Source organism: Podarcis gaigeae (genome assembly GCF_964106915.1).
Source record: "Podarcis gaigeae genome assembly, chromosome: 4".
NCBI classification, from domain to species: Eukaryota; Metazoa; Chordata; class Lepidosauria; order Squamata; family Lacertidae; genus Podarcis; species Podarcis gaigeae.
The window spans coordinates 67,313,174-67,326,018 of NC_139677.1; the positions used below are offsets into that span (position 1 = coordinate 67,313,174).

The 12,845-nt window shown below is 42.4% G+C and overlaps 2 protein-coding genes across 8 annotated transcripts in view; one reads left to right on the plus strand and one right to left on the minus strand.

The window, feature by feature from the left end:
* Positions 1-224: 224 nt before the first annotated feature.
* MPC2 (mitochondrial pyruvate carrier 2) lies at positions 225-10,159 on the minus strand. Its single transcript, XM_083737561.1, has 5 exons — positions 9,776-10,159; positions 5,228-5,268; positions 2,756-2,840; positions 2,289-2,400; positions 225-458 (listed from the first exon to the last, which is right to left on the minus strand). Exons 1-5 carry the CDS (start codon positions 9,879-9,881, stop codon positions 419-421), a joined length of 384 nt encoding a protein of 127 aa, XP_083593687.1. The 5' UTR covers positions 9,882-10,159; the 3' UTR covers positions 225-418.
* A 58-nt stretch (positions 10,160-10,217) lies between these two features.
* Positions 10,218-12,845, plus strand: part of DCAF6 (DDB1 and CUL4 associated factor 6) — a 47,687-nt gene continuing 45,059 nt past the window's right edge. Inside the window, exon 1 of one of the 7 annotated variants that reach the window (XM_083736368.1) lies at positions 10,218-10,882. In XM_083736368.1, coding sequence (XP_083592494.1) covers positions 10,789-10,882 — 94 coding nt within the window. In that variant the 5' untranslated portion in view covers positions 10,218-10,788. The remainder of the gene's footprint in view (positions 10,883-12,845) is intronic. The other 6 variants (XM_083736371.1, XM_083736367.1, XM_083736366.1 and 3 more) reach the window with 6 other exon arrangements.

Sequence of the window (12,845 nt, forward strand, 5' to 3'; positions counted from 1 at the left end):
GGTCCAGTAGCACCTTCATGCACAAGGTAGTTCCTCTTGCCAAAAAGATGTGTGTGCCCAATTATCACCAAACCTACCTCCGACAGCTGCAACTCCATACACTGCATCAAATGCTACCGAAAGGGCTGGTTCCCTTATCCTCAAGAGCAGTTTTGGGGGAAGGGGTATTCTGCAACCACAACCACTGCTCACAGCCCTTACGTTCATGAAAAACCTACTGAAGGTATGTAGCTTAAGGTTTTATTGTTTAGTAGAAGGTTTTATTTCCATGTAAAGAGACTGCTTTCTAAACTTATAGAAAAAAACATGCTCTACCAACTTTAGTAAAAATTCACACAGGGCAAAATGAACAAGATTAAATCTAGGTCCCTTGGGAAGTTGCTTTGCAGATGAGATCTGAGGAGCTGAGCTTGAATTTCTACTTCTCCAATTCTTTGGCTTTTAGGTCTTGGTTATACCTGTCAGAAAAAGAATAGCCAATTATGGTTACAGTTCAAGGTTTAGGATACATATTTTAGCTTTCCCAAACACAATCTGGGTGCATGTGCCTCCAAGGAGGGGTTGCTCTTTGCCAAGGTTAAGATATCATATATGCCTATTGACTCTGGCAGAGGAGGGGGCAGTGACAGAAGCAGCTTTTCCCTCCTCCCCTTACATGTTTTCTGATTATTGTTGACTTTTTTTGGGGGGGGTATATTTCAAGGAAGCATTTGCTCTGTTTACAACCAGACACAAAGTGAGGGAGCACTTATTGTTGCAAGGTAGGATATCTGCTTTTGAAACCCTGCCTCTTTTACAATTTCACAAATATTTGTAAGCCACTTTTTAAGATGTAAATCCCCTTTAAGCACTATTTGAAAAGTAGTTTAATTATTCTATGTTAAAAGTTGGGAGAGGGCATATAGGTAATCTTTGGTAATATTACAGCTGATCTGCACTGGTTTTTAAAAGAGCCTGCAGTGCAACTCAAGGTGTTCATTTGGCATGGACCAAGTCTCCTCTACCCAAGGACTCCGCTCAATCAAGTAAAAATGCAAAAATAAAAATAAAAATGCTCCTGCTTAACTGTCTTAGTGTCACCTAGAAGCTAGAAGAACAATCACTGTGTGCCAGGAGCAGCCAGGGGCACTTACCTGGCCACCCTGCACTGGCAACACTGTGGTTTGTGGGAAAGGGAGAGAGGACAAGAAAGGCATTTGGCATTTACACTGTTCCAACCTCCCCACCACTACACCCTTCCTCTTCCCCTCCCAGTAATCTTCAGTGATGCTGGTGCCAGAAGGCCAAGTAAGCATTGCTGCCCATCCTCGCCAAACATTTTTGCTGTGTACACAAACTAGTCTTTCTAGGATGCTGAACCCTTAAGAATGGAGAATAAACTTAGGTAGGTTTATTCTCAAATGCTAATAGGAAGCTTTAGATTAGGTCATAATTTAAACTAGCTACAACTGATGCTTATTCTTTATACCTAACATTTTGCTATAGGATGGCTTCTGCCTTTACAACTGTTGCAGTTCCAATACTCAAAACAGAATATAGACTAGCACAACACCTGATGCAAATGGACTGCTATACCCAATTGTGATCTATTTTACCAGGATATTAAGTATAACCACTGGTGGTTTGGATCAGTGAGGGATAATGCTTAAGCTTCTACATCCACTCTACAACTATGTTTTGGCAGGAGGGCCAGGGCAACATTTGCGTGGCTTCAAAACAGTTTCTCAAACTGTAGAGGCTTGGGAGGGGAGTCAGAGGGCTATCATGTTATATCTTACAGAGGCAGTCAAGGCTAAGGATCTGACTGTGTGGGATATGCCACAATTCCTAAAGGGAGGAGAAGGTTGCCAGCTCCCAAATTCATATAGCATAGTTACTGCAGATGCTGAAATGGAGCAGGAAGCAGGTGGAAGAAGAATAAATAGTGCAGAAGGATTTAAGAGCCTGGCAGGGATAGGCGGGGGGATTTCCACTGCACAAGCCAAATAAAGCTTGAATATTGAGAAATACAATGGTTTAGACTGGGGACTGAGAAGCCTCACAGGGAAAGGTGTGGGAACAACCCTCTTGGTTGCCATGCCTTGAGTAGCATGGCAGCAAATGAAGTTTCTCTGTCATCACTCCCCATGACAGAACATTGGATGTTTCATGTGCTGTTAAAGCAAATGAGTCATGCCAGGAAAAAGGTGGAGAAGCCCTAAAGTGAAGAAAGCGGCTCAGCTAGTCTGAAGAACAGATCCTAGAATAGGCTACAACTTAAAGTCTTCTGACCTACTTGCCATACCTACCTCCATATACGGTATAGCTGAGAACCTCCAGCACAGCCAACAAAGAAGTTAACTGTAAAGAGACCCCAGTTTTTAGGAATAATAACTAGAGAATATCTCGACCAGATAAGACCTGTTGGATCATAAAGAAAGCAAAGGTTTAATATCAAGTAGATTTATTAGTACCAAAGGTCAACAATGATTGTAGTATCAGATGTTCAGATTCAGAGAAAAGTTGCATCTAAACATGATAGAAAGCTTCATGCTTATGCCATTCAAGTTGAGTGTTCTCAGTTATTTGTGAGCCAATTACCCCCCCCCATACTTATAGAATGGAAGATGGCAGCACTAGGAACTGGCATCCCAATCCATAATGTGTTACATGGAAGCAATAACTGGCTCTTTCCTCCACAACTTCTATTATCAGCTGATGATTTTTTAAACATTTAATTAAAAAATAGTTAACAGCAAAGTGAGAATAAACATACCTGTGGCCGTTAGCACAGCAGATTGTGATGTGCTGAGTTTATCTGCTGGTCTGGTCATATCAGCCATTCCAGCACATACCAAGCCCTATAAAAGGAAGTAGCAGCCAGCTTTAGTGCAGTATTATAGCAGTGTGTCTTCATTACTTAGAACCTAGTCAATGGGAGTTATTGGGTGTTAGGGGAGCAGTAGCACCTCTGGTGAGGAAGACATTGTGCTCATTCTGGGGTAGTTTGTTCATCTTTAGTCCCTACCCTGCACTCGACTCTCACTTGTGGCTCCTAGAAGCTATCAGCATGCAACAGTAGCCACACCCTAGGAATGGCTTCAAATGGCTGGCTAAACCAGGTGAAGGTAACCAATGAGTCTCAAACCCTCAGTGTGTTAGGAACTTCACCTGCATGCAAAGCCAGGCTCTGGTAGATTGAGCGAATGAGACAAATAGTGGGTCCAACGGTCAAGAAGGTAGATTTTGCATGTACTGGAGCAGGAAGTGAGAGGGCAGATGGGGCTTGTCAGTCTGGGAAGGCAGCCCATCTAGGAGAAGGAAAACTCAGATCCTATACCTCTGCTGCTTTGTGGGATATCTTTGCGAGAAGAAAAGGTTAAGCAGTAAACCCTACACAAATTCAGAGTGGTGTCCCTAAGACAGTTGGATGACACCTTGTATACCTCCTGGCAATTCCTGCAGCCAAGCTGGTGCCAAACATATTGCTCTGCTTTCCTTTGAACCACATCAGCAAGGCCAAGAGGGAGGTCTTGTTGTCTGGGCAGCCCAGGACCTCCATACACACTGCCCAGGCTTATGCTCTAGGGAGGTCAGCTGGGTGCTGCTAACACAGCAGTTTGACTTCACCCCTGGAGGCGCACTCCAGTGTCTCTTTAGACAGATGGATTCCAGCAACAACCGTCACTATAGTTCATGCAATTCACAATTTACGAGCTAGAGTAACTCCCATGTTTAGGGGGCATGTTACATGGGAGGAAAAGTTGGTGGAGACAAATAATAAATTTTAGCTGGTTTGGACAGCCAGCTGAATCTTATGATTCTTAATCCTGTTGAGTGGATTAAGTAGGTGAGGTGCAAATAGTGGCTTGTACTACTGCAACTGAAAGAGCAAGAGTTCTTGCTGCTTTCAGAAAGCCTCCAATGTGCTACTTCGGGAATAAGGTTTTGCCTTTTTCCTGTGCTACACAGGTCAAAATATATGATTGCCACTGCTGAGTGTATCTGATATTATTAGGCTTCAAATACACTATAATTGATTGATGAAGAAGCATTGCCCATTGTCCCAGACATGCCATACTTGTACAGATGAAGCAAAGCAGCTTTGCCTGTTTTAACTGAAAAAGTGCAAAGAGATTCATCTCTACAGGAAAAAGATGGCAATTATACAAGGCTGGTCCCAGACAAACTTGACACCCAGCTAAGAGTTGTTTGAGTTAATTAACATATTGGGCAGGAAATATTTTCTAAAAGCTTTGGGACTTGCTAGAGAAGACAATACAGATTTCTTGTCACTTAAAGCATCAGTGAATACTTGGGAATTAATAAGGAGAGAGTGTTGCAGAATAAAGGTGCTACAGATGAAAAGACCCTGCACCTCATGCTCACTCACCATGCCTCAAAAGGTTAGGACACTGAGCAGAAGAAAGATCATACTACAAAGGAAAGTTCAAGTGGAAACAAATGGCCCTTGAAATATCAAGGCCTAGGTATTTTAAGGGCTTTGTGCATCAAAACCAAATGCAATATTTAAGAACTGGAAAGTTGTGTTTCCCAATTCCAATAAGCAGTCTTTCTGTATTTATATTAAATGTATGTCCTACTGATATTAGTGGCTTCCAACTAGTGACTATATAAAGTCGCCAATGCCATGGTTGTAAGGTGTAGGTGCAACAAAATAGCACTATGCTGGTTCAGAGAGAAGACATGCAGTGTTAGTACCTAGTTTAGTAGAAATTTCTGCTAAACTGTCAGATGGCACTTCAACACAATTAAGGTGGGACTTATTTCTACATCTTTCTTCCAACATATCCAAATGCTTCTCATGGACCAGCAGAATTCAGGCAAGAAGAAAGAGTTGTCTGTCTATATATACAAACAACATAATTATTTTTAGTCAGCTTCCGTTAAAATACATGCACCACAATTTAATTTATTCATGTATAGCCTGCCCGTCTCCCACAAAGGGCTCCAGGGAGGAAACAGAGTGGAATACATTTTTTGAGGGTGGGGAGTCTTGTGGCACCTTAAATACCGACCAATTTATTATGACATAGGCTTTTGTAGACTACAGTGCACTCTTTTCAGATGTATGAAGTATTATCTTGAGCTACATGTATTGGGTGGGGGAGAAGTGTAAAACAGTGAGGTCAGAAGCAAATGAAATGCAGTACAATAGTGATAATTACTAACAATGGCCAGTCACAACAAAAAAATTGTCAACAGTACAAACCTCTTCTCAACTTACCCATTTCATAATAGGGGCCCAGAAAAACACTGTTTTAGGACCTGAAAGAGAAATATTTCATTAGCTACATGATTCTGCTGTGTGACGATTTGCACAAAACCACTGAATTGTGTGAATTATTAAAACAGCAAGTAGCCTTGATGCACATGCACCAACAGAATGGTTATGTTTTACACTACAGCACAGGGGAGAAGTGATAAAAGATCTTCTGCTGAGGTGCAATCAAATATCTGAAAACAGGAAATGGGAGTTATGACACAAAGGACAGTTTTACCAAAGTGGTGGAAGAAAATGCAGATGACACCCACACACATGAAGAAATATTATCCCCTGCCCCAACACTGCTGCATTTGTCCAGAGGTACCAGGCACTACTTTCTGCCATGATGAGCTGGGGCCCCCATCATGTGTGGGGCAGGAACAAATATTTCTGTCTCTAGTACAGTACTTGTTAACAGTGCAATAACTACAACAGATCCGCAACGTTGCTTTTCTCCTGCAACACAAGTTTTGCAATTGTCTGTTGATCCATTTTTCCTTATGTGCAATCATAATACTTACACAACTCTATTCAAAGCACTTCATGAGGAATCTGACACCAAGCTGAATGCATATTCTGCTTCCTACTTTCTGTTGTCTGAGCTGTTCAAACTACTTTTGTACCTTTTTTTGTAGCACCTGAAGGTTACAAACACTTCAAGGTGTAATTAAAAGAAATGCAGAAAACAATGTTGCTCCTATGGAAGTGATGGCCAATTTCACGATTCTCTGGAGCCATTCTTCTTCAGAGATTAAACCAAGGTCTTAAAGAGTACTTTGCCATACAGTATAACCTTTTCACAGGTGGTTTATATAGCAGCTTAATTAAGTATGAACCCCAAAATTGGGATTCCCTCCAATCCCGTGCCAATTTTTTGCAGTCATTTTGCAGTGTGAACGCTGCATTACGAAGTAATTGCTACATGAATTGGGGATCATAGGTATCACCTGGAAACCCAACACTGTTTGATTCACTCCAACCCTTTTTGTAGCAAAACCCTCACCTTTTGCGGCACCTCCAAAATTACTTTACTGTCTTACTCATTATGGGGCCATACTAGAGTTACTGTTCTTCACCTTTGTTTTTCATTGAATGTATGAGACTGGTGAACAACCACTAAACAACAGGACAACTGTCTGGCAAGCTCACATTGGTGCTAATACTCTGTTTTTACTGTATATTAAGTTTAAAACACACTTAGAAGATGCCCCGAAGAGCTCACTAGGATTGCCTTCTGGGAAGCAGAACTTGCAAGTCAACAGTTACTCACTTGTGAAGGTGCAGCAAGATATGGGCATTTCACTACAAAAAGGTTGCAAAACCATTGCAAAACTTTGGTACTGATTTAAAGAACTTCTATAGAAGTTATTCTAGAGTTAAGCTATGCAACTTGGAGAAACATTAAGTCAAGATGTTATGTAGGTAAATGAAGATGCTACTTTCAGTGATGGGATTATTCAGGTTGTTTTTTAAAAAAATCATTATTCCTAAATATACTTAAATTTGTTGCAATCTGTACATTTCTTGCAAGACAGCAGCCCAATTATTCTTGATGCATTTGAGGAATTCTAAAGAGCTTTCTATTCAGAGGAGCTACACAAAGAACAAATGGAAAGCTCCAAGTCATGTGGTACTGCTGCCAACACCAACTTTCTATTGCATAGCAACAGTCACGAAAAGCAGAGATGGCTACTTTTCAGAACTTTTCATGTCCTTTAGCAAGACTGACAAACTATCATGAAAGACAGAAAAAGTACTGAAACAAGTATAGATAATTAGGGTGTTTCACAAACCAGATGTGACAGGATTTTCCTCAGCTACTGCAGCTTGTATTCTAGGTAAAATGTCACTTATCAAATTAGGCCATCAAACTGACCTGCACCATGGACATGACGCAGATTTGGAAAATATGCCTGAATGCCAACAGCAGTTCAAACTTGGACACTCAGTTCAACAGGTATGAAACTAAGCCACATCTTTAGTCGAAACCTTTCCTTTAAAAATGAGCCAACATTTGTCAGAAGCTCTTGAAGAAATGTTTTTTGGAATAAACTTTTTGCTACATGTGGACAGTAAACTATTATTCCATGAATTCCCTTTTCCAGAAAGTGAAGATGACATTGTGAGGAAAGGAATCTGCAACACCTGACAATAATTTATTGTATTCCTTTCCTTGCTTGACTTTACTTCAGAGCCTTAATAATACAGCAAATATATGAACTACTCATAAGGTAGGTTTCACAAACATTATGTCAGTAATCTTCAGCACTATTGAGTAAGTTAGAGCAGCACTGTAATTTGCTACCGACAGAATCCAGAGCAAACGCTGAATCAGATAGTCCTCAATCTAAAGTCAGGAACTATACTAAAGTCATGACATGCAAAACTAATTTTAAATTTGCATAAATGTGAAGTAGAGTCCCAACTTCAATTTTAAAGTACAATATGACAAGTTTTGCACTACTATAATTAGGTATTTGTATTCACACTTCCCTGACAGACTGGTTTATTTCTTCTGCAAGCTTCTTTCTCAAGAAATAAATGTTTCTGCCATCAGGCCTTTGGTATCAGTTGGATCATCTTTCATGCTCCTTGGTATTTTTCATTTGTGTAACAGGCATAGTACTTTACTGAATACAAGTCTCCCAATAAAAGCTGAGATTAAAAAGTAGCATAATGCAGGAACATGTTATGTTCTGCACAGAGAATTTACATCCACAATTAAGTAATGCAGTTACTGATGTATAGATAAGGTTAGCTTTTGCAACTACCAGAAAATCTTATGAAAAGTGATTCCTCTGTCCAAACACCACAAACTGGCTTGCACTAAAGAGTGGCAAAGGAAGAAATAATCTTGTTACCGTAATTGATTTTTGTCTTTTTATAAAGGCCATCCACAAATGAAACCTCTAAAGATTTCACACTGGAGAGATAGTGAAGCCAAAGAAGCCAGTTGCAGATAAAAAAGGAAAGATAAAGAGCTGCATGTTTAAAAATGGATTATAAGTAATGATAAGAGAATACAAGTACTTTCCCCAGTAAGTAAATCAAAGGGTGTTTATGGTTAAATTCAGTCTAGAGGAAAAGTCAACATCAGAGTAGGAATTTGTAATCAAGTCTACCAGTTTCCTAATTTTTAGACTATTTTGCTATCCAGTTATGTTGTTGTATGGTTGCTGACAGCCACCAAGAATCACAATGTTTTAGGAAGTTTTGAGAAAGAAAAACCTAATGGCAGTTTCCACCGAAAACCTATATTTCAAAAGCCCCTTGAATGAACAGAAGAGAATCTCCTGACAATATGATAAATGAGGGATGGTGTGTGGGGGGGAGGGATTACTTCCTATAACTCACTACTTTTCTTTCAACATGCATGGGAGTAAAGTAGTCGGCTACCTTTCTAGGACCTACTGTATAATTTCTGCGGTTAGGCAACCATTAAGACCACCTCTGGATTTTAGTGGGCCCTAAGCAACAGAACTGCAGGGAATCCTTTCTGAACATGCAAGTTTTTGAGGAGCTGGTGCAATCTGACTAAGCAGCATCCCTTCACAAGAAAATAATCTTTTAAAGGAGCAGACAGTTGCAAGATTGACCCATGCCATGTAGGAAAGCCCCAACTTTATCCTCTAAGCTGACCTGCTTCAATGAAGGACAGGCATCTTGAATTTTAAATAGCAGCACAGAAAGAGGACTTTCAGCAGGTGCAGATTCTCTTACCCCTACATGACAATTTCTTTTTGCATCTGGTCACCATAATAAATCTCTCTCACCATTCCCAGTGAAATAAATGTTTGTTTTCCCAGAAGCATCTGTGTCAAAGAGGACAAACAGAACTTTGACTTCTATGCAGCCTTTGTTAAAGACAATAACAATTAACCTGCAGGAAGCAGAAGCATAGAAGGCCTGGTCTCAGGCTGCACAAAGAAGGCCAAAAAACTGCAACTCAGACCTCCACAAAGCTTGCCTGCCCATCACCATGGAAGAAATGCTACCACCTTGCAGGAGTTCTCAAGGACAGAGACTAAACCATCTACTTTGCCATGTCTCCAAGTACTAACCAACTATTGACCTGGGGCTTTTAAATTTTATTTCTACCCCACTCTTTTGCCAAAGAATTCTGTCCCCACCCTGGCCTTTTCCTACTTTCCATAATCCTGTGAGGTAGGCCAGTATGAGAGATGGCAACTGGTCCAAGGCCAACGGCCATGGGGAGATGAACTCCAGTCCCTGGTCTGGAGCGAGCAGAATGACCAGATACAACACAAGCGCACATTTTTCACTATACTAGGGTGGCCTCTCCAGGTTTATAAGCGGGGAACTGAGGCACTGGAGAGTGGGAGGGGGCTCTGTTTTGTTTCCACGCATATATTATTTGTTTTCACAAATAAGGGTTCTCTCTCTCTCACTCAGACACACGAACACACTTTCACATACACCATTTCACGAGTTATCCCCAGCTGGCGAGCAAGGAAACGACCTCCCCCATCTCCTCCTTCCCTCAAATACCTGCCGGGTGGTTGTACAAGGGACGCAGCCGGGGCGGCAACATGACCTCGATTCGGTCCAGGAACCGGTGGTAAGAGGCACGAAACCCCGCGGCGGCGGCCGCCATTGTGTGTGCGGGTGACAGCGGCTGATGCAACGAAACCCCCGCTCGACCTGTCGTCGTCGTCCTCCTTCTCCTCCGTCTAAGCAGAGGAGGGGGGAAAACACAAAAACCCACAACCCCTCCTCACGAACAGAAGCAGGTGGTGGGGCGAGCCGCTGTTCCTGATTCTGATTTGTTCACGGACGAAGCAAGAGGCGGGGCTTAAACAGCTGGCTTTCGCGTTATTGGCTAGCTACGATATTACCGGCTTTGCCACCCGACGTTGATGACATTCTTGCGGTCAATTGGCGTCCTCTTTTTATGACGGTATAAGCGGCGGACGATGATTGATGACGATTCAAGCAAAGCTTTCGGGGACCTGGCTCCCAAAACAAACATGTCCGCCTCCAATGTTTCTTTCCCTCACCCAGGATGGGTTTTGTTTGAAAAAGGCTCGTTAAGGCTAGTGGTTGTTGCCCTTTTAACTCCCCTGCTTAGACATCTTTGAGTACCCCGTGTACGGAAAGCGTAAGAAAAGCTGATAAGGCGGCTTTCTCCCGGTGTCCAGACCCGTACTAAGGGATGACCGCTAAACGGCGACACGGACGTCTCAATGGCCATTTTTGTGACCGTGAGCGGCGGTAGGACGAGGGGCCGGGTGAATTCTCGCGATATCCTTTGCGAGCGGATCCCTGGATGTGGGAGGAGCCGAGGAGCAGCGAGGGGAGGGGCTTAGGCTGCCGTTGCTGGCGCCCGACAGGGGTGATATTGTTGTTGAGTGGCGGGGTGGTGGTGGTTACGCGCGCGTAAAGCGCGCACGCGGGTCTCCATGGTGAAGGCGGGGGAGGGGGCGGCCTCAGCAAGTGGCAGCGACTGATGTCGCTGGCGGCGGCGGCGGCGAGTCGGATCCCCCTGGTCAGCGCGCGGTGCCATGTCCCGGGGCTGCTGTACCCACCTCCTGTGGGATGTGAGGCAGCGGAGTTTGGGGCTGGAGGAGCCCGGCCTGCTGCGGAGGCGATACCTAGGTGAGGAAGGAGAAGGGCGAGAGGGCGGGGTCTGAGGCGCTGGGGGAAAACTGAGGTGGTCGTGGGTCGCCCTTGGCCCCCCCTCTTTCTCCGGCTGAGGGGAAGGGCGGGCGGGGTTGTTGTGCGCTGTGGTGGGGCTGCTTCGCTGACCCCCAGCCCCCTCCTCGGGTCATCGCTCGGGGCGGGGTGGGGAGAAGAGGCGGCCCTTCAGCTATGGTGGTCGGCTCAATAGCTGACCCCATTCCGTCCTTCTTCTCCCTCCCCTTGTATATACAGCAAGTTTCCACGACGGTTTCGTGAGGGGGTGGGGGTGGGAATGAGCGTCGGGTCCTTTTTGGAAAAGCAAAACCGAACTGCGACGGCACGAAACGTTCAGAAGTATTTCTAGTGTGCTTGTCTCTCTTCACGGATAATTCCCCCCCTTCCCCCGTTTGCACTACGCTCGGAGAGTTTTCTGAAATAATTTGGGGAGTGGCGTTTCACTCCCTCTTTCTGCAACTTCCCCTTCATCTTTGGATGCTGAGTTGGAACTCGATAGTACTTATTCTATGATATATAAATTTTCTCACACACTTGCACCCCCAGCCCGTGCAAAAAGTCGCAAAGAGAAATCAGAATGGCTTAGTGTCTCTGCTTGCCATTGCCATGAGCTAAACAGGCTGTGGATGTATTTAACTGTTGAAGGCAATTTTAAGTGTCATAAAACTGTACCTCCCATAGATCCCCCCCACAACTCCCTACAAAGAAGAATGTAGCACGTGATTGCTTCTAGTATATTGATTCATAGAAAAGTTTGGCTGTTTTTGTTTGTGTTAACAAATCTGCATACATAGATAACTATATCATGCATGGTTTCTGGGTATAGTTTGTCTTGGGCAGTGATAGCTACTTAAATGTTGCACTTTTTCTATTAGAAAAATACTAATTTCACTGCATTTTCTGAAAGCATTACAATATTGCTACAAAAATTGGTTTTTTTCTGATTTTAATTCAATTTTTGATATACAAACATAAATATTCTTTGGACTCAAGGACAGCTTACTTTTTTACCCAATACGGGAGGTCTTCAATCTGTTCTTTAAGATATTGCTGAATATGTTACTTTAAAAAGTAGATGAAAATTTATATGACGACATATATTTGATAGTTTAAAAGCAAATGCACCAGTCTACAAGGGATATTTGTTCTCATGACTTTCATTGATCCGCTTCCTACTGAACTTGTGTTTGATATGGATGGAAGTGAGGCATTCATCAGTTATACGCACCAGAGCACAACTAGATTTGGACTTGTGCCACAATCTTTCCCCCACATGTTTTATTACCTCCCTTCCTCTGGGAATTGGCTTCAAAGTGAAATTTAAGACTATTTAAAGGCGTTATCAAGTAGCTTTCCCCACTCTGTTCTTTATCTATGGTCTGATTGACATCATTGTCATTAGGTATAGAATCACAGATCTAATTGGCTAGAGTTATCTTATGTTGATAACTTAAGTGCTATAACTAAGTGTAAGTTACTAATAACCATGTGTTAAGTGTAGGAATGAATTGGGAAGGCTAATGCTCAAAGAAGTATTTTATTACTGCAGAAATATTGACTATGTATTTCAATTATTATTTAATTGGAATAAAGGGGTCTTCATAGATTTTACTGCGTAGACCACCAAAAACAGCTCACTTGAAAAATATTTTTTACATCACTGCTCTTGCTTTCTTTTCTGTATTACAGCAAGGGCACAGGAGCAGAGTGATGACCATGTTTTTTTTAAAGTGATCTTTTGGAGACAGTCATGGCATGTTACCTTGTTTTACTGTTTGAAAGTTTAGTTTAATTTAGAAATGAGTGCTTAAGATGAGAGAACTCCTTTGTGTATTTTGATCCAATATAACTTTTAGATGTGTATGGCATAAAGTTTCAACATATTCTTTGTTATATTTTATTTACACCTTCATGTTTTTCATTA